Genomic DNA, 22268 nt, shown 5'->3' on the forward strand with positions numbered 1-22268 from the left:
CTGGGACCTCAAAGCATAGGGCATGGCTCTTTGCAAGCTCCTTTCAGAGGCCTGCATGAAGCTTTGAACACCCAACAACCAGCTGATTACAGGGGGTTAAAAGCACCATGTCACCTGACAAAATTGTAACATCAGCTGATTGGCAGGTATGTCCCCTACCCACCCATCAAATTTGGTCTGTGGGATGGGTAGGGGTATAAATCCTTCCTCCATCTAATTAAGGTCTAGCAATGGTTGCTGAAGGATGAGAAGAATCACAGAGCTACCCCACAACGGAAAGCGTCAAGCTAGGGGTTGGGTTGGAACAGAAGGAGCCTTCTCCAATCTGGTGCCCTCCAATACTGTCAGACTCCTATTCCCATCAGTTTGACAGTAAGTATAGCCAACTGTCATGGATGATGGGAACTGTAGTCCAGCAAGATCTGAAGGCTCTCAGGTTAGGAAAAGGTGAGACAGGGTTTCTGACCAGGTCTCCTCTATTGGAGAGAGAAACAACAGGGTGCCCTGTGGCAGCTTGAAGGCCAACAATTTAGCAGAAGCTTTCATGGACTAGAGTCCACTGTGTCAATTTTTAAGACACCACAAGACTCTGTTGCTTTGGCTGCTGCAATAGACTAATACAACTGCTCCTCGGGAAGCTGCCATTGTAGGCAGCTGTATCCAACGCAAACCACTGAAATTGATGGATGTGAGCAATTCTTTTCAATGCATTACTTGATGTACTGCTTAGCTGGATACAACTCAGAGAGCATACCCTGCTTCTGAAGTGGTTAAACAGCATACACATGCCTCTCCTCAAAAAGGTACTTGAGGAGTACATTTTAATCTTTTGGTAAGTGCCAGGTTCCTGCTAACTGTTTTAAGAGTAAAGAAGAACCTTCCTGTTAAGATAAAGAACTCCAACAAAGAGGCGTCCATTGGGGAACCTCCCCTCCCCCCCGTCCCATCAATCTTCCAGCAAGAAGCATGGAAAGAGACACACTATCATGTGATGTGACTCCTGTGTGTTCTGTTATTCAGGTGTGCATACACAAATACAAAAGCTAAACGATAACTGGTCTGGAGAGAGAGAGTTCTGGCACAGCGCTGCCCTACCTCCACCATCTTTCCTCAATTATCACCCGAGATCCTTCCTGCTCCAAAGCTGGGAGTCTCTGAAACATGGAGTGACGTGCCTGCCACATCCTCTCCATCTCAGCCATGCCATGCCAGTCTCTTTCAGTGGGGCTGCTGCTGGGATTCAGGGCTGCAGCTCAGTTGTAGAGCCTCCCTTAGCATGCAGAAGGTCCTGGGTTCAACTGCTGGCATCTCCAGATAGGGCTGGGAGAGACCCTGGAGAGCCACTGCCAGTGAATGTAGACAATAAGAGATAGATGGACCAACGGCCTCAGTATAATAAAGCTTCCTATTTTCCCTGGATGCTTGATCTGCCACACTGAACTTCCAATGTAGGAGGGCCAACAGAATGAGTATTGCTATCTGCTCTACTAGTCAATTGCAGCACAAGCCTACACATTTTCTCAGAAACCCCAGAGTTCAACATTCATCCCCTTAGCACATGTTCTTAGGATTGCTGCCTGTTCACTGCTGAGCAGGCTGATTTCCTTACCCTGGTTGTAGCTCAGTGAGAGGTCCAGAAGAATGGCAAGGAGAAGGGTCCTCAGCATTCTGGTTCTGCTCTGTCCCATTGCGTGTGCGCCTGACTGCAGGAAGATTGCAGAGGAAATGGATGAAGAAGGATTGCAGCCCAGCCTGGGTTAATGTTGAACCAGGATGAAGAAACAGGAACCAGGTCACAGTATGTCAGGGACAGTAAGTTTGAAGATCTCACTATCTCACCCATCCAGGTTTTCTCTCCCTCCCTTGCATTTTTGCTTTCAGGTGCCTTGGTGGCACAAGCAGCCAATGGAACAAGAACAATTCCATCCATACATTTAGATTGTTTGTGGTCTCAGAACACCAAATAAACATGGACTGATATTAGGAAACAATATGCACGTCTTATTATTACGTCATTGTTTCAAAAAGCAAAGGACATTTGGCTATCCTGGCTTAAAATAAGGGAACTGCCATTTGTTTAGAAAATCCTCCAGTTGCAGATATTTAATCCAGATGCCAAAAGGTCTATTTCCTGTCTTTACTTCTGTGATCCTGTTCTAGAATACACCGAGACACTGATTTTCTTCTCCCTTCCACAATTTATAATTCTTTGATTCTTGGATGTCTCTCAGCAAAATTCCAATGAGATCCCCTTGACTTCTTTCTAAATGCCCAAAGAGAGGTGCTTGATTATATGTGTGTTGGAGAGGAGTCCAAGAAGTCAGAACAGATGGAAGACACCAAGGAGTCAAGTCATTAAATATTTGCATCCTGTTTCAGTTCATTTGTATTTTTTAAAATTTTCCCCGTTTAATTGTGGTTTGGACATAAATGAACTTAAAACAAATATTTGGTATATTGACCAGCCACTTTTAATGGGCAAACGTAATTTTCAAACAGATGCATGTCATAAACTCTTCAAGGTTGTAGTGCAAGTCCTGTAAGGTGAATACAGATGAATAATTATTGTATTCACTGAACACGATATTCAATATTCATTGAATACAATATACAAAACCGAATACAAAAACTTCATTGGGTTCAAATGGGTATGGAAAGGCAGCTAAACTCAAAGGCCCAGAGCACCTTTCAAATGAAGATAGGCTTGAGAACATGGGGTTTTACTTTATGAAGGAACACAGAAGTTTGTAAAATCATGATTGCTTGGAGCGAGCAGCTAGAGCGAAATGTCTTCTGTTTTCATAACACTTATGTACACTTAGTGTAGCTGATGGACTAGGTGCAGGACTTAAAAAGGAAGTACTTCTTCACACATAATGTAAGACAATAAGATGTGGGGATAGTCACTAGCAGCTTGGCAACTTCTTAAAAGGATTAGGCAAATTAATAAAGGCAAGGTTCATCAAAGTCTATTTTAGTTAAATGCAGTGCTATTTTTTGAGAAAAAGAGGTGCCGGAACTCACCATGAAAGCCTCCCTCATTCTCTTAGTATGGCAAAGGCACCCACCTGACAGGTGGCAGAACTAAGTTTGAGCGAGTTCCCCCTGAAAATAGCCCTGGCTAAATGGAACCTCCATTTTCAGGGGCAGCGCAGCTCTGACTATCAGATGAACAAAACACCACAGAGTGACTATTACCTTGCTTATGAGCTTCTAGAGACATCTGACTAGAAACAGAGTGCTGGACTTGATAAATCCAGCAAAGCAATTATTATCTTCAAATTTATTGAGATGAGTCTCACTGATAAAATAATTAAATCAGGAGTCAGTACAGTTAGATCTTGAAGTTCTTAGTAGCAGCCTAAGGCCATAATCTGAGCCATATACTCTTGATCAAAAGAAATTAGCAACATCAAATTCATCACTTGGAATTTAGGTATTTGGAGATTCCAAATTAGTCCACCGTTTAGTAAAACAGGTCCCTACCCCGTCCTCATCTGAGACAAACTGTAAGTGTAGGAGGAGCTTAGAGAACTATCAATCTCACCCCCTTTCTCTTGCTCTTCTCTGTCTCTCTTCTGTAATGGTCTTCTAGTCAGTATTTGTTATCTCCACCGCACACAGGTAAATATTAGCATTAGGGTAGCTGGGAAGTGACTCTTTGGCCACTTGTACAAAGAGCAATTGCACAGTCCCTACCTCCAACAGATTGCAGAGTTTGAAGAACACAGAGTCTCTTTCTAACACAATAAAGCAGAGAGATTTGAGAAATGTCCAGTTCTGGGTCTAGCTTACTGGGATATTTAGGCAGAGCCTTAGTTCAACCACAGGAGAACATCCAGACAAAGAGTTCTGGCCCATGTATGAAGGGAAACTTTTGAAGAACATTCACAAGCTGTCAAGACTGCTTCCTGTAATATCTTCTCAAACCTGAACCTTTGTGAAGGCTGAGATAAGACTAGTAGCCCTCCTTAGTTCAGCATTTCTAACTTCCTGAACAAGTCCCCTTTTCACCTTATAACATCTGCTACAATCTCTTTCCCATTCCTACATACAGATCTAGTAAATATTAATAACTGCCAATCCATCAGGTTGCAGCAGAAAGAAAGATGGGAAGCAGGGCCAATCAATATCTCAGCTGAGAGGCTATCTCCATTTGGCTCCACCTCTCCTTGACTTGTTTACGTTCAGGCTGGTCTTTGCAATAACTTCGTAACTTAAAAACTGGTACCCAAGTCTGCTTAATTCTCGCCACCTTTTAAACATGACACAAAAGATAGTAAACTATCTTGTGTGTTCGAGCTCTTACATAAGTGGCTCAAAGAGTTTTTTTGTCTGAGGCATTATCACAGGACCCCCAACCCCTTGTTTTCAAACCATGTGCACCATGCAAACAAGTGCATATGCTTAAAAGACTGGCATAAGACACCGCCCTCCAATCCGTGATTGGTTGGGATCAGTGCAACCAACAAACGTGCTTGACACCACATCAGCAATGACAGAAGATTGAGACTCATGCGTGGATTTCTTGGGTTTTGGCATCAGCAAGTCACTTTGCAGCTATGTCAATATTGATACATGCAAAAGCTGCACCACTCTCTTGGAAAAGACAAAAAACATACATGCCAACCATTCTAGATCACTGCTCCAAATCCTACTGCCTCAAAAGACTGCTTCCTTTGTGACTGCTTGTAAATGTACCACTGGGTGAGCTCAACAGCGGGAAGTCAGTACTGTAATCTCAAGCATCTGTTTACTTTATCAAAACAGTTTGGAAACAGTTTGGATAGCAGAGACATAGGAAAAGCAACAAGTGTAGTTATGTGACCTATTGCTACCAGAACCAAATGACAGCTGGCCCATCCTAAGTATCCAAGAAGGAAGCATGTGGTAAATGAAACCACTTTGCAGAGGCTGTGACCATATACCAGTAATAAATGATATTGTTGACAATGGGAGCCACCTAGCGAACCTCAATATATTTTCTGGAAATAGCAAAGCACTAAGGAAGAACTGTTAAAATGTCATATTGGACCACAGACACTCGCGATCCAATTTCTACCCGGTCGTGAAGTTTTGATTTGGCTTTGGGCAATTCAGACTCTCTTGGCTCAGTTTCCCATGTGTTAAAATACCCAACTGGCCTATCACCACAGGATGCTGGGAAGAAGAAAATTACTCTCAAGTAGTGAATACAACAGCATAAAGTGATATAAAAAATGGAAAATAAAAAAAATCCCATCCAACATTAATTCAAATTAGCTTGGACCAAAACTACTAACTATACATTGAAACACTATGGTGCAACATGACCTCCTGACAGGAAGTCTGTGATACTCACTGTCAAGGAAAAGCTAAACAAAAAAGTAGAAAATCTGGCAAAGTACTATGTTAAAATGAGACAATGTAATTAAGCATCATTTTCATTTGTCATTGTTTATATACTGTAATGAAATGCATTACAGGCATAGCAAAGCTCTTCCTCATTGATTTACTTCCATGTGAATGAAAACTGTCACCATTAGAATCTTGCTCCTGTGATATGAAGTGGTCTAATCCGGCAATGTTATCATTTGCAACTGCTGAGATTATATTTACCAGATCCAATGAATTGGTTTTATTTTAAAAGCAAACCTTTGGATTACAGTTACAGCCACTCTGGGATCTACAATTCTCACCCAGATTGCTATGTGTTGACTTGGGCAAAACCCAAACACTGTCTTTGTAGGTATCAAACAAATGTCTCTGGGCAGTCAGGACCCCACATCATGGTAACAATATGCATAACCAACAACCACAATTTGGCTAGATTGCATGGTGACTATCACAGCATCACCAGCACAAGCCCATGGAGAGGTATAACTGGCAAAAGAAACACCTTTATGTTCTGTCTGAGTCACACGATTGACTGCATGTGCTACCACCGCAATGTTTTTGAGAGCTGCTTATATCACCAAGAAATGTGGGAGTTGGATCTTAGCCAATGTTGTCATTAACTGTAATTAAAGCAGGCATCTGATGGCTTCATCCCCTACTCAGATGCAGCAAGTATCAAGTTAAAGCACATCTAAGCACAGCTTGGGCAAATGAGTCAGGAGCAGTAGCTTCCTGTTATTTATACCTTTGAAGCTAAAGAACTTTGAACCCTCACTGGTGTTGACATAATCCTTGCACACCTCAGAAAACTGTTGGAAGTTCCTGCTCTTTTACTTAAAAAAAGATATACTTCCATACTTCCTATTGCATTAATTTTTGGACCATATGTGCATAACCATGTGGAAATCTGCAGACTCTTCACCACTCAGTCAGTTTTGCCACATTTTCACTAAACATATGTAACACACAAGCAGAACTGGTGCAGTTGCTGACATTGGATCAATTTGAAACAAATTCTGATAGTATAGAAGAGATGCTTAGTGAAGGCTTTCTTCCAGGCATAACCTCGTCTATCAGGCTTTTGCCCAGGCTTACGGGCTTTGGAAATGATGGTGGGAATCCAGCCTTGGCCAAACTGAAGTCACCTATTCCCTTCTAAACATCCCAGTATATATTTCATAACCCGCATGCTGTTTTCTTGCAAACACATAGAAAGAGCACATTTAGACTTCCAAAGATGTTTTAATGCCATCTGCAAAAAGACTGATGGTCATGTCCCCACCTCCACCACCTCCGCCACTGTGCTAAAACTGACACCCTCTTGAATAATGAACATGTCACTGGCGGAGCCCTGCTCCTGCACAATGATGCATTCTTTCTCCGTGTCCAAGACAGCAATCTCAATGACGTTCTTGTGCTTGGCAGAGCTCTGCTGTGCGGTAACATAGTGCCCATCATTGGTGATAAGGAGCTCTGTGTGGTTTCCAGGCCCTGCCCTGTCCACAGAGTGCACTACCAGCACAGCTGACTGATCTGAAGCTGGCAGCTCCTGGGGGGCTTTCGTGCCCCTTTTGGATGGATCCCCATTTTGGTTTCCTTTGTGCTCAAGCTGGTGACGTCGCAGGCTCTGGGGGAGGGCGTAGCCCATGCCACAAATTTGGCACTGGTGCGGCTTGTCAGCGTGGTGGGCTTTCTGGTGGCGTCGCAATTTTGTGGCCAGAGGATAGGATTTGGGGCACAGATGGCAGCGGAAAGGGCGCTCGCCTGTGTGCAAACGTTCGTGAGCCCGTAACGTGTGGGGATCACGCAGTGCTTTCCCACACACTGTGCACAGGTGAGCCTCACCTGTGTGGGAGATCAGGTGACGGCGCAGCTCAGGGCGCTGTGGGAAGGCATCTCCACAGAAGTGGCAGCGGTAGGGACGCTCCCCTGTATGCAACCGAAGGTGCCCACGGAGATTGCCCTGCTGGCGGAAAGACTTGGGGCAGTAGGGGCAGGTATACGGGCGTTCCCCTGTGTGCAGCCGCATATGGTTGCGCAACGACCCAGGGTTGGCCAGCTGCCGCTCACATATCACACACTGGCAGGCGGCGGCAGCAGCAGATGGCCTTGGCTCCTTAGCCTGGTGGGTTTTGCGATGGATCCGAAGAGAGGGTCGGCGGGCAAAGGATTTCCCACAGTCAGGGCACACAAAAGGGCGCTGGCCTGTGTGCAGCACCTGGTGTTCTTGAAGGTCCCGTTTGGTGCCGTAACTCTTGTGGCACTGTGGGCAGGGGAATGGCCGCACCCCTCGGTGGCCCAGTGTGTGCGCTTTAAAGCTTTCTTCCGAGCTATAGCTCTTGCCGCACTCTGTGCACAGGAACGGTTTGTGATCAGTGTGCACAAAGTGGTGCTTCTTCAGGTGGCAAAGCTGCAGGAAGGCTTTGCCACACTCTTCGCACCGGTATCGTCGCTCGTGGTCTACCTCCTTGAGCTGTGGAGCACCACCCATGTTGCTTGGAGACACTTCCTCCTGCTTGGGATTTTCACTCTGCACCTCCGCCCTGTCCCTGGGTGTAGACATGGCACATCCACTGGGGGCTCCTTCAGCACAAGACTGGCCCCTCAACACCTCCACCTTCTCAGCCAAGTGAGCACTGGGTTGAATTGCACTGAATGGAGGCGGCTGTGAACAAATGTCAGTCGGTTTTACCTTGGATAGTGTCTCATTCACTTGCTCTGTTTGAGGATGCAGCACACCATCCTCTTTACTTCCACCCTCCTCAGCCACAGAGCAGCTCACAATGGGATGTTTCTCTCCATGCTGCTCCTTAGAGTCCCTGAGCTCATGTTGCAGGAACCCATCTTCATTCCTTTTCTTGTGATCATTTTCCAGGCCAGGAGGTTGCTTGACTGGCAGCTTCTTATCCAGAAAAGGAAGACAATGGGTTCTGGCTTTCTGCTCCACAACCTTGGGGATATCAAGAGCACCTGCAATTTGAACCAGTAACCATTAGCTCCCTTAACAAAGAAAACAAAGTAATTATTGACACTTCAAGGTGAGACTTCTGTTTCTATGCACTGCTCCGCACCCCACCCACTGCCTCAATCTTGCTGAACAGAGATCTTTTGCTGAGCACAGAGGCTCGAGAAGTCCCACTAGTTATCAAAGCAGTGCTTCTGAGAATTGAAACATAGCTGGTTTTAGCTAGGGAACTCTGCTTGAATTTAAATATCCTAAAAGTTTAGACTTTGGGGAGGAATATTTCAGTATCTTCTGTAAGGCTCACTTTGGAAGCACAGCTTCATTAATCTTTTTGACGCAAATTGAATTTCTCTAAAGTGCTTTACTACATAACTTAGAATGAGGTTACAGAAATGTGTAGAAACAGCAAATTTCAACACTTTTATCATTCGTAATCTTTGCTCTTTTCTTTAGAAAGCAAGAATTGCAAACTAAAACAGCTTATCCACACAGTCACAATACCAGGGACCTGTGTTTCTCCCTTATTCACAACAAGCAGAGTTACCTTGAGCAGTTTAATTCACGTAAGAAAATTCTTAAGGAAACAGACATGGATATAGAATGTCATAGGGAAATGAAGTTCTGTGTACACATTTGTGTGTGAGGAAACAAAGAGATAGTAAGGAGCCTGACTGATTCTAGCATTATAGACAGGAGTTGCCCACATATCTTAAAGGGCCAGGAACATAAGTAACTAAATAGGCTCCTCACAGTGTATGAACATGCAAATAACCATAACTTAAAAGGAGGAACCATAATCTGTGCACTGCACCTAAAGTCAGGCATCTGGATTCTGCATCAAGAGCTGAAGCTTAAAGTCTGAATTAAAATAATTCTTAGTGCCCCCACCAAACTACAACTCTCAAAGATTATTTGTGGGTTCCCATGATTGTTAAAATGGTATAAAACTAACACAAGCTTATAGTTCAGACATACCCTCAGATACCGGATCAAATGTACTCTGGCATGATAAACATTCTGATTCACCATGTGGAATTCTCAAAGAAATCGCCTCCTCCAGCACTGCAATAAAATAGCAAAGCACTGTTTGCAAGGGTGGGGCTGGCCAGTGCTGTTGAGCAAAATAAAGGTCACTGGGTAGAGGAGTGGACATTGGCCTGAGTTCCACTTCTGCCTGGCTGTGGGTTGATTGAATTGTTCTGGGCAAGAATATGCTTCCACACTTGGTTCCCATTCTCTGTACTTGGGATGCTGAAAGCCAGCCTCTTAGGGGATTGTACCCTGAAAGCACTGCAGAAATATTCCTTATTCACAGCAAGAGAGTGTATACATTCTGAACAAGTTGCCTCCCACAGTATCATTTGAAGGGGAAAAGGAGCCCCTACCTTTCAAGTTAAAATATTACTATCAGTCTGAGTTTGTTCACAGATGACAATTTAGGTCTGTGAAAATGAAATCATGTACCATAAACTCTTTTTGTGAAAGGAAGGACAAAACACAGGGTGCTTCAACTACAGTTGCCTGGGTGTGCAGAGTTTGGCAGTGGAGTTCTTTGCTTAAGGAACATGCATTTTTCTATTACCAAGTATGTTAAGTCATTTTTTTAAAGAATAAAAACCCTTCCTGTTTCTGATGCTGCTTAAATCACCCGTGATACCACCTTCTGACTAAGATTCTAGGAATTCGGGTACAGTACCTGCAAAGGAATCTATTGCATCGCCATCTAGGGAAGCATCTCCTTTCTGTGTCAAAGTCTCTGCTTCCACAGTGGTGGTCTTAGCTAGCTGCTCCTCTACCGTTTTCCTCTCTGCGACAAATACCCCATCTGATATATTTGCTGGTGCATTCTTTTCCAGGCAAGCGGGACTGGCCTCTGCTAACCAGTACAGCAGTTCAGTGCCAGCAGCAATGGGACAGGATACTCGGATGTGGAGCTCCCCATTGATCCATCCTAATGCCACATTTGCCTCATCTTTATCCCGGCTTTGCTTCACCAAGCTGTAAAACATATTATGCCAAGCATCAGTATCCAATATGGGCTTTGTCCGAAGTACAGGGGCATTACAAGGCTCTAGAGAGGCAGTGCAAGTGGGTGTTATGCGAGACTTAAGGGGGCCTCAGTCAGGTCTATCAACTAATATGTCTATAGATCCTGACGGTTTTTTTGAGCAGACTCCTAGGAAAAGTCAATTCAGAATACTTTTTTTGAAGTTACCTTTTGTTGAGACAGATTTTTGAGTCCATCTAACTCAGCATTGTTCACATACACTGACTGGTAGTAGTTCTTCAGAGTTTTAGGCAGGGGTCCTCCTTGGAGGTACAGTGATTGAGCCTTTAAACTTTCCTGAAAGCAGTTTATGAAACCATACAGCTAACAAAACACCTAGTTCATACAAAATGGATTCTGATAGTGGCCATGCAAGAGTACTGATTAAGGGTACAAAAGACTTGCGGCTGCTTCAACGTTTGTTATATTTAAAGTCACATATAGGAAGTTTAATCAGCACAAAATTGCTGGCTCATGACTGATTGGTTAAATTGCCCTCTCCAAAGGCTAAATGAATATATTTAGCTTTACCATCCTATTTTTTAGGAAGATGAATAATTATTTAAGAGATCTTTGTTAAACTGAATAGAAATTTATTGCTAGCTGCAAAATATTGAGTTGTATTCAATTAAGTCCAGGCAGAATAGAGCCAATGAAATTAATGAGCCTAAGTGAGTCAAGTCCATTAATGTAAACAGGTCTACTCAAAATAGGACTAGCACCGAATATCACTTACTGATTTTATTTATATTTTAAGGGTGGAATTCATCATAGAGATATTACAATCCTATCAGCAAAGGCATTTCAGTTGCTGGACAGAACAATCTCCCCTCTCCTTCCCCTGAACACTCTTCTGGGGAGAGAACACTCTTCAGAGAGAATTTGGCATGAGAGAAGGGAGGAAGTTCCAGTGCACTGGCTCTTATTAGAACACCTGCTTACTTGAATATGTCCCACTTTTTCCTTCTCAACTTTTATGAATTTAAGTTTTTTTCTATGTAAATGGAGTTCATTTTTTAAAAAGCTGTAATCCACTTAGTTTCCTTTCCAGATGAAAACATGGAATGCATGTATCATAATTATTGATAAGAGGTAACTTAGATGGATTAACACAGAGGTTTTTTGTCAATATAGCCTAAGAGACCAATAAGCCTGACATTTCAGCTCGCCCGAGAATTCTCTAAGGAAAACTTGACCATCCTTCAGGGAGGATTCATGTTTCTGATTCTGCTCCAAGAAAACACAAAGCATATACTTGTTTATTTTGCATAAATGTATTACATTTGTAATATTTCTTTGCCAGTATTTTAAAGGAAGTTGAACAGGATGGGAAGAAAAGTGAGATTCTGGGTATGGGCAGGGAGTACCAGTGAGGAAGAGAAAAAAGGAAACCACAAAAGGAACTGAAACTTACAGTGCATTCTATATATCAGGAGCAGCCAACATTGTACTCGGTAGGTGCTGCTGGACTCTAATGCCTACCATCCCTGATCTGGGGGGAGTTGCAGTCCAATTTTGGGAGGGATTATTCATTTGCTTTTAGATCAGGGGTGGGGAACCTCCAGGCTGAAGACCAGATTTTGACTGCCAAGGGTTCCAGTTTGGCCCAGAAGGCAGTTCCTACCCAATTACACCCACCTGCCCCATACATGACATCATATATGGGGCAGGTAGAGACACAGACGCCAATGCACATTGGGAGCCTGACTGTGCATTGGTTAGGGAAAGCAGGCTTCAGCTCTACTGCCTAGATAGGTGAGATCCAATGCTTCCCCTAGAGTTCCCTGCAAGGAACTTGTTCATGCAGCTGATGCCAGCAAAAAGTAGGATTCGGCTCTCCTGCCCATCAGTTGACGGGTGGAAGAATAGAAGCCTGCTTGTTGCTGGAATCAGCTGCCTGCTGCATTGCTGTGGGGGGCTTATAGAACTCCTTGCAAGCCCCGCACAGCAATCCAATTTCTGCTTTCCTGCCTGTCAGAACCACATTACAGCTTCTGTGACACAAGATAACCCAAAGAGAAAGGACAGTGACTCTGCTGAGTTTCTTCCTCATTCTGTTGGTTGACCTGCATGCCTACCCTGTAGCTGATTTCCTTCAGCGTTAGGAAAAAGTTGCAAGATGAGAAGAAAGACAGCGGAGGAGCTGCTCAGCTCCTGGGGTGACAGAGGAAAAGAACAGAGCTAGTTGCTATTAAACAGGCCAGTTTCTACATCTGCAGCAAAAACATTTATTGATCACATATTCATCACCCATTCTTCAGTGGCTAACATACCAGAACTCATATATCCTCTCACAATATCACCAGTTACTTTTGGATTTACAGAGGCATACAGAGTCATCAGAAATAAATTCCAGGATCATATCTGATTTTGGCTCACTTGACTGCAAGTTGGTCCCAGCCATGGAGCAAAATTTATCATCTCATTGCTCTGTTATATATCTGGATTGATTTTTGAGATGTGTGAGAATGAATAAAGTCCTTCACATCATCATATGCTGAAAATTCATCTGGCTCCTTGAAGAAACCATCAAGTGATCACTGCACTACGGTTTGTGATAACAAACACTGAGCTTGTGGTGCAGCCACAAGCTTTTCAACAGAAATGGCCCCATGCTGGTTGCCGGAAAAACGTTAAGTGCTGTTGGTGAGATAAATACTAAAGTCTGATTCTCACAACTTACATAATTTTCAGCCTAACTCAAGCAGGATTGATAGTAAAACATCTATGTGGTTTACAAACAAGTTAAAAAACAGTTTGCATGAATTGACCCTAACTTGTTCATTATGGTTTGAATGATCGTAGCCAACAAACCACTTCATTAGATGTATGAAGTTTGCTGAGAAAGTTGTGAAGCAGAACGCACCTTTTCCAGCTTGCTATCCTGTTGCAAGCAGAAGCCTCTTTCCAGCAGGCTGGTGTAAGTTCCTGAAACACGAGAGTAAGGGGAGTCCCAGTTAGAGAGGTATTTTAATTCCCACGGGCAGATCTTAAGCCCAGAACTAATGGGCTAGCTGTCCTTTTCACCTGAGGGTCAATTCAACAATCAAGCTGGCATATTAAGAATGAGTGTGGTGGCCTATGCCCTCAGGGCCAACATACATATAGTGTAGGCAATATGCCGTTAGGTCTTCTAATGTCTTTTTATTTACTTGACAGCAGCTATGCACCCTCACCTGGATCACGGACTTCACACTGTTCACTCTGTTGAAATTACCATCCTAAGTTTAAATGCACAGCTCACATCCTCTAGCAGCTGTGGGTTCAGTACTGTGGGCCTAATTTTATGGAACTCCCTTCTATTTGAGGTCAGACAGTCTTCCTCCCTGTTGAACATTGGGTGCCTACTGAGGAGTTTTTATTCTGGCAGACATTTAAATGAAATTGACGGATTTGTGGTTTCAACTGATTTTTATCTTTATTGTATTACACTATTGTACTTTATTTAAGAGACTACCGTAATTAAGCAATACATAATTTGTCAAAATAAAAATGAATGAGCTGTTGTTTGCTCTCCAGGAGGTGGGGAGGGAGTCAGGTAATGTCATGGGCCCCTCGGCCCTATCAGGATTGGGCACCTGGAGGTGGAGGGTGCGGGTCTTCTCCATACAACTTTAGATGTCAGAAAAGGGGAAACAAAGCTACATCCTCTTAGCTCTTGTCACCGCTCCCCTTGAGAGGCGCAGATAATTATTATGGAGGGAGGACGACTCTGACTAGCCAGTGGGAGGAGCTGAGCAAGAGCAGCTCGAGGGAGAGGGGCAGGACAGTCTTGTGGCCACAAACCTGGCACCACTTTTGTAGGTGGGATCATCTGCATCTACCCCAGAGAAGCACACACAGAAGCTGGCTAGGGAGGCAAGAGAGTCTCGTGAGTGAACATACTCCACCTAGTCTTTTTAAAACTTGGTGGGAGGGGTGTGACAACCATTGGGACATCTTCTAGCGTCATTCATAGAATCAAGAATTGTAGAGCTGGAAGGGAACTCGAGGGCCATCTGGTCCTGCAATGCCGGAATCTTTTGCCAATGTGGGGCTTGAACCCACAACCCTGAGATTAAGAGTCTCATGCTCTACCAACTCAGTTATTCAGTTCTGAATCACTTATCTTGCTCTTTTAACTTGAACTCTTTACGACTGAACCTGTGCTTGCTGCTAGCCTGAGTAAAGATCGCTTCCTTACTCTGAAGTAAGCACTGTGTGATTTCAATCATGGAAATAAGGGGAAAGAGTTAATCATCTTCCCTAAGCACTGCTTCACCATCTCATTATCCTCCCTCTGCAGTATGTTTTTTAAGATATTAAAAAAAAATCCTAAAATACAGTGATTGCTACCATATCACATACAGTTCAGCCCTCAGATCTACATCAACAATTATTGGCAACTACTGTAATTCCACACATGTTCAACTGAATTGTCAGAAATGGGATGAGCTTAGATATTATTTATAAAATCACTTTGGGGAAATATAGCCATGTGGTGAACTGTTTGTCTATAGAGCTTCAGCAGCTACAAACTATCCCATTTTCATTCAGTTGCAGTAAATACTTGCCTCACTAGATGGCCTGATACTACAGATGACCAACTCTCCCTACACAGTTGCGGTCACTCTGCAGTGACCTTCTAAGCAGCTGGGAGTAGTGCGCAGTAGTGGCTAGACTATGTAGTAGACTAAAACTGCAGATAATAATAGAGGAGTAAGTGGCCTTGAGCAACAATAACTTTCAGTGCTCCTTCACAGAATTGTTGAATGGATAAAAGTGTGTCTGACTGTAAGTTGTCTTGAGTACTTACCAGTAAAGTGGAATATAAACTAAGCAGACATCATGCCACATTCAGTCAGTTTCAACCCATGCAATGAGCAGGGGTACGCCAAGTGAGGGCTGAGTTGTGTGCATGATGGAGCAGATACACGACTGCTTCATGAGGAAGGGAGAGACAAACTTCACCTCTGAAGCACATTCTCAATGGGACAACTAAGTAACATGAAGTGACTACAGTTCAGACTTCTATAGACAGAAAGAGGAAACAGAGGCACCAGAGCTAGATGTGTGTGCAATTACCTTCTAACATGAAAAACCTTGCTAATTTGGACAAAAGGACCATCTAGCTCAGCATTCTAACAAGTCTGATATGAGGGCAATAGCCCACTCTGTAATGGTATTCAGTGGCATTCAGCTGCTGAAACACTGTGGCTAATAACCATTGGTATATATTCCCTCTGAACTTTTTAAATCATCTTTTAATGTCATCTAAGCTAGTGGTCCCCATATAGTGTGACAATGAATTCTGCATATTAATTATGAGCTGTGTAAGTACAGTACTTCCTTTTCTATCCTGTTCGTTAGCTTACTGGGAAGCTCTAGCATTATGAGAGAGGGGGAAATGCCTTCTATCCCCTTTCTCCCACCCATGTGCAGGTGTCAAGGATACCAGAAACCAATCGAAACTATTTTTGGGACACCAAAAAGTGACTAGATCAGTGTTTCCCAACCTTGGGCCTCCAGCTGTTTTTGGACTACAACTCCCATCATCCCTAGCTAGCAAGACCAGTGGTCAGGGATGATGGGAATTGTAGTTCAAAAACAGCTGGAGGCCCAAGGTTGGGAAACACTGGACTAGATAACACTAAGACCAGGACAGCTGCACTTTGAAGAGAGAAATTGGGCAAGCAAGCTGCTTTCTTAACTGGTGGATATAACAAGCTGCGCCTGTCAGAATCCCTTCTCCCGGCAACCGAGAAGGGTCGGGCGTCTAGATGTGGTCGGCCGGGCAGAGGGTGGCGAGAGGGCGCCCCCACCGACCTGAGGGCTCTGACTGGAGGCCCAAACTTGCCCGCCCATCGCTCACCGCCGGGCAGGCGCCCGCCTCCTGCTCCTCTTCCTCCGGACCAAGCAGGAGCAGCAGCGCCCCCGGCTGCAAGGGGCTCCCCACACACCACACCCCAAGGCCCCTCTCGGCGGACAGGGAAGGGCCCAGGGCTAAGCCCCGCGGAAGGCTCCACACTGGGCAGCAGGACCAGGCGCCACCGCCGCGCGCGTCCGGGGGCCGACCTGAAAGGGAAGCAGAGACACGAAAGGGACGGTGAGAGCAGTCAAGGACGCGGGGCGGCAAGCGCTCTCCGCTCCCTCCCGTCTCCCGAAAGACACCCGCTCGCCCTCACTCTGGCCGGGGCTCTGCTCCATAACGGCTCCTGGGCGGAACGTTCCGCGCTGCGCGCCGTGTTTGCGCCCGGACGGCTTTTCCCTTTCTCTCGCCGGCCTTTCCCCGAGGAGGCGGGAGCGTGTTGCCACGGAGACTCGTCCTTTTTCCGGTTCGGAGGCGGATGTTTGTGAAAGGGGGGTTTGACAGGCGGGAGTGGCGGCTGCTGGCGAGCGGAGGAGCGCTCAGGGAGCGCGCAGCGCAGGAACTCCGTACTGGGTGCGCGTCGGCGGCGTCGGGGCTGCATCTCTTCCCTTCCCCCCACCGCGCACACCTTCATGAGATAAACAGTGAGTGGAGGCCCAGGCGCCGCTTCGAGGGGCGGGGCTCCTTCTGGGTTTATTCTCTTGCTTATGGGGGGGGGAGCGGGGGGCTGGGGACGAAGTTGAGGGAGGGCGCATGCGTCGACTCCAGCCTCAGCGTGACTTTCGGTGGGAAGGAGGGAGGTCTCTTGTCAAGCAGGGGCCGCTGCCAGGCTTCTGGGCTGGGCTTCTGTCTCGACCCTCCCACCATCTCCGTGGGTGTCGTCGTTCTCAGGGCTGCCAGGTTCAGATCTATGTCAAGATTTTGGAATACGCCCCCTCCCCCGCTCCCTCAGCAACCCAAGGGGCCCCCATGCCTTTATTGTTAAGAAGCCCCCCCCCCCCCCGCCCTCGCTCCTTTCCTGGAGATCTTTTTTGGTGCTGGAGGTGGAGGTGCCTACACTGGGGAGGCTTTTAGAGGAGTGTGCGCGTGCGTGCAGGTGCTTAAAGGCGGCGGGGGTGGGGAGAGATGGGAAACGTTCGTTTACCTTAAAGTGAACTGATTTTAGGACCCAAACCCTTGCCACCTGTGCACACTTTTTTGGGGGGGAAATACTTGCAATTTGGGAAATACTTGCAACTGAGTTAAGCGGGGTAGTAAGGTCAAGGGGTGCGGGTTGCTTAAATGCAAACATATAAAGACTTTCCCGCCACAAAAATAGTGCCAGAACTCCCCATTTCTATTGAATGGGGCTTGTCACAGAGTAGTGTCAGATGACTGCGTGTTGGCCTCCTGTCCGTTACGCGGAAGGGTGCTGGAGTGAATTGTGATGTCTCCACTGCCATCTGTATGAAGCTGTTGGGTTCCACTAGGGACCCCATTTGTACCACGGAGTTCAGCATATTCTGATGGTACTCCATTTCTCTGTTACATCTGAATCAAGTGTGACTGTGCAAGCCCTGGATGAGTATGTGGTGTGCACAGGAAGTGGGGGTGAGTCCTGTTAAGACCAAGGCCCTGTAAGTGACTAGCTCTGTGCATGGATTTTGGGAGTTTGCTTTTTCTGGACCAGGGTTCTACTCCCTCTACTGGAACTGGAATGTCATATGGGGGTGCTCCTTGATCATTCTTTGTTTCTGGGGGTACAAGTGACCTCAGTGGCTAAAGGTTACTTTTGCCACCTTGTACTCTTGCACTAGCTCTGACCATTCTTGGACCAGTGCAACCAAGCTACAGTGACCCATGCATTGGTAAGCTCAAGACTGCATTATGGCAGTTTGGTCCATGTGGGCCTGGCCTTAAGGCTGGTTTGGAAGCTGCAGCATATAATATCTGTGTTGAGGGAATTGTGCTGCTGAGCGAAGTTGAAGGTTTCATTATACCTACATATTCCTAAACTTAAGGGAAAAACGGTTATTTGAGAGACTGCCTTCTCCCATATAGATGTGTCTGCTCGCTAAGGTCTTCAGAGAAGGCCCTGTCACTTATTCTGTGGCCCACAGAGACTTATCTCATGTTAAGCTGGAAAAGGGCCTTCTCCTTTTTGGCCTCCAGCCTGTGAGATGCACCTGCTGTGGTGAGCTTTCATCTGCTGTTTTTAAAAACACAGCTACCTTATTTGAGGCTTCCCTGGCCTCTGATACAATGTCTTGAATGGTTCCCGGTTCCTGTGTTTGTGTTATGTTTCTTTTATCGGACTGTTTCTATTGTATATAGAATTGCTTTGTTACACTGAATTATTTTGTTGCACTTCATTTTGATAATTTAAAGAGGTGGTATGTAACTATTTTAATTTAAACTTTCAAAGTTTCTGGAGCCCTTTGGGGGTTTGAGTCTGGTAATTCTAAATGTATGCTTTGCTAGTTTGCATAAATCATCTCACAGAAACTGCTTTATCCTGCTTTTATCAGGATTCGTACATCATGCTTCTGTGGTAAATGTAACCCCACAAATACTTGAGTCTACTGCATAAGACTTTGTGGCCCATCACAAGATTGTCACTAGGGCTTTGTGGTTTATGTATTTGAGCTGGAAAGAAAAGGGGGAGTTGTATAGTTCTGTAAAGGAGAAGAGTGGGAAGTGTGGGGGTGTGGTAGGGGCTCAGTAAAACCAGAGAGGTGTGATAGCACTTGTTTAAGGAGAAATCATTATTTATTGTGTGTTGGTTCATGCATGTCCATAAACAGAGCATTGAACTAGGATGAAGCCACTTATAGGATTATTATTATGTCTGACTTGTGAAGAGCATTCTGAAGAAGGAAATAAGACAGGAATGCCCACTTTCATGACAATTTTTTGCTTTGAGATAATGAGTGAAAGAAATTAGAGGGATTATATAGCCTGCTTGGAAGTCTTTGATGTTCAGCTGTTCCTGCTAAACAAAAGCAGTCAAATTCAAATTCAAATTTATTCTATGCATCTATGCTTTCATGTCCTTTGAGCTTGCAGTAAAAATCCTAAAGCAAATAGACAGAATTATCCTGGAAGCAGGGTAGGCATGTGCGTTAAACATGTGGCACTATTCTCCCCCACCCCCCACCCATGATTGAATTTGTGTAACATTTCCAGAGTCTCAGTGTAAGCTCAGCAGCTGGAAATGGTTGGCTGAGGCAGGGACTGAGTAGTCAGGTTTATGATCTGACAGGAAAGGTGTGGTGTCTTTTTAGTTCTGTCACCTAATTCAGTTCTGGGTGTTCAGTAGATTGCGTTGTTCAGTGAGTGTATCCTGTTTGATTTAAGCTGATGGCTTCCGAGGGGAGGGGGGATCTGAGGGAGGGACTACTTTGGCTTAACTCTTCTGCTCCCTCCCCTTGAGGTTGACAACAGTGTTGGCTAGGTAAACATAATGGCTGCCTTTCTTTACCATACTGAAATATGGATAAAATTAAGTGGATTTCACAATCAATGCAGCACTGGAGGCCCAAACAGCTGTAGTGGACACTTCTATATTGAGTCAGCGGGGTTGTTGATAATATGAAAGAAATAGGGTGTGATGTTCCCATGACCTAAAAGCAGGAATCTTAACTCACCAGCTGTTAAAACTATGATTAGTTGAAAACCTCTCTTGCAGTTAATGTCTTCAGAGAGATCCCTTTTCCAGTTATCATTTAAGGACATTTGGTTTATGGAAGTATGGAACAAGTTGTTATAACACTGCATCTATGGAATAGTTTCCCTGTGGAGATTTGCTGTACAGCAACACATAAATGAGGGTCAGAGTAGGTTTAAATGGTGGTGTGACTGATGCTTTCAGAATGTTGCGAGGAGTGAAGCAAGGTTGCATTATGGCTCCCACTCATTTTAGCATTTATATGAATTATTTGGTGCCATATTGAGCCAATGCAAACACCCCTCTCCAGTAATTAGGAACAATCTCAATCTTGATGTATGCAGATGATTTAGTGCTCCTCTCTCATTCCCGATTGGGTCTCAAAAAGCTCCTGGAGGTGTTCAGCAAAAAACAATAAATTGGGAAGCCTATCCATAAAATACTCTAAGACCAAGATTATGCTTTTTGGCAAACACAGTCCTAGGCAGTGCTATTTAGAAAAAGAGGTGCCAGAACTCACTATGAACACCTCCCTTGTTCTTATAATGACAATGATGCCCACCTGAAAGGTGTGAGACCAAGTTCTGCTGAATTCTGACTTTAAAAAGTGCCCTGGTTCTAGGTATAAATGGTGTTTAGATCAGAAAGCTACAGAACACACTTGCTCATTTAGATACCATACCTGGGTCTACTCTTTAGTGAAACCCTCTTTTGGAAGTGCCATATGGAGGCAGTGAAAGCCAAAGCACAAAAAACCATAGCGGCATTGATGAAGTTCTGTTACAATAAGGGAGGGAAGCTGATTGAACCTGCCGTAAAAATATTTGGTAACAAACCACTTATTCAAATCCTCTTTGTAGCATTGAAATATGTGGCTTTGATTCAGCTCCATTAAAGTTTTGGAAATTGCGCAGAATGTTTCTCCCCCCCCCCCCAAAAAAAAGCTATATTCTCTACAAACAGGAATATCAGCAGCTTGTCCTCATAAAGAACCAGTTAAGGCAAGAGTGGATAGTTATAGTATATTTTTAAAAATACTACTATGCCTATTGAGAGTTTTCCTGTACTGTGCTGTATGGAATTGGGTGAAAACCAACTCTGGGAATCAGCTTGTCAAGATGTTTTAGATCATTATTGTTTTCTAGAACTGAGCTCTGCTTTGACCTTGAATAAGTGTCAACTAAGGGATTGGCTCTGCTGGATAGAATCCAGAAAGGACCTGCAGCTAATTAGAAATACCACATTCTCTCCCCCCACTCCCCGGTATCCACTCTTGATAACTATTTCAGTGAAGCATAGATTAGAAAAAGCCTACTGCTAAATAATACAACAAATGAATGGCCATGGTATATGAAGCTTAGGGTGCTTCAAATGTAACACCAACCATAATTTGGTGTTATGAGAACGTAGTATCATTTTCAGGCAAATGGAAATGATGGTTTTCCAGTTTGGATGAAAAAGCAAGCCAGCTAAGTTTCAGTCCTGATTTTCAGTAATCAGTTACTGATTTTCAGGAATCAGTAATGTACAAGGGAAGAGAATGTGCAAGTCAAAGACTCCTCAGGCATTCTTACATTCCTGAATGTAAACCCATGGTTGAATAGCCCATTAAAGTTGTTCAGATCTCAGTGATGTTTGTCACATGGGGCAAAAATGAAGTAGAAACACAAAGTCTATATGGCTAGGCTGTGGAATTTTCAACACAATATTCAGCAGTCAGATTCAACCATAATCTAAAGTCCTTTAACATCTCATGTCTCAGGAATGGTGAGCCTGTGACCTTTCAGACGTTGTTGGACTCTAACCTTCATCTTATCTAGCCAGCATTGTCAATGATCAGGGATGATAGGAACTGTAATCCTACATCAGAAGGATCACAGGTTCACCATTCCTAGAGCATGGGATGTTAAAGGAGTTTAGATTATGGTTGAGTCTGAACGCTGAATATTGTGCGTTGGTGGAGTCTTGCGCAACTCCTTTATTTTGCTGACTTTTGTTTAAAAGCATTTAGATCTGGATCAGATTTTTAAATGAATAGGCATATTTAGCTACAACACTACCTGACACTAGGGAAAATGAGATTTCAAAAAATATTTTCACTGTGTCTGCCTCCAAATGGAGAACAGACCTAAGATCCAGACCTAAGATCCAGAGTAAGAGGAATTATTTCATAATATGATAGGAATAATTAAGATATGCTTAACTCTCTGCTAGAAGTAGGATCAGTCTCCACTGAACACTCAAGTTTTTTAGGTGGTATGAATTTTGTCTATAGTGTTTGGTCTGTGGTGGTCATTTCAGTAAGCTTCTCAGTCATGTGATACCAACCTTTTTTTGGACCTGTGGGTACACATAAATTGGATAAACTGTTGAGAGTGCCACACAC

The 22268-nt window shown here is 44.4% G+C and overlaps 2 protein-coding genes across 3 annotated transcripts in view; one reads left to right on the forward strand and one right to left on the reverse strand.

Annotated features, from left to right (window-relative positions):
• The window catches only part of LOC309329143 (uncharacterized protein), a 34481-nt gene extending 17818 nt beyond the window's left edge, over positions 1-16663 (reverse strand). The window contains exons 1-7 of the mRNA XM_081839749.1: positions 16553-16663; positions 16240-16442; positions 13255-13316; positions 10038-10339; positions 9317-9403; positions 6659-8346; positions 1610-1754 (exon numbers count right to left, since the gene is read on the reverse strand). Coding sequence (XP_081695875.1) covers positions 1610-1754; positions 6659-8346; positions 9317-9403; positions 10038-10339; positions 13255-13316; positions 16240-16442; positions 16553-16574 — 2509 coding nt within the window. The 5' untranslated portion in view covers positions 16575-16663. The remainder of the gene's footprint in view (positions 1-1609; positions 1755-6658; positions 8347-9316; positions 9404-10037; positions 10340-13254; positions 13317-16239; positions 16443-16552) is intronic.
• Positions 16664-16721: 58 nt separating this feature from the next.
• ARHGAP1 (Rho GTPase activating protein 1) overlaps positions 16722-22268 on the forward strand; it is a 30769-nt gene continuing 25222 nt past the window's right edge. For both annotated transcript variants that reach the window (XM_081856177.1, XM_081856178.1), the window contains exon 1: positions 16722-16880. The gene's annotated coding sequence lies outside the window, so the exon portion shown is untranslated. The remainder of the gene's footprint in view (positions 16881-22268) is intronic.

Source organism: Podarcis erhardii, assembly GCF_964252035.2.
Source record: "Podarcis erhardii genome assembly, chromosome: 1".
NCBI classification, from domain to species: domain Eukaryota; kingdom Metazoa; phylum Chordata; class Lepidosauria; order Squamata; family Lacertidae; genus Podarcis; species Podarcis erhardii.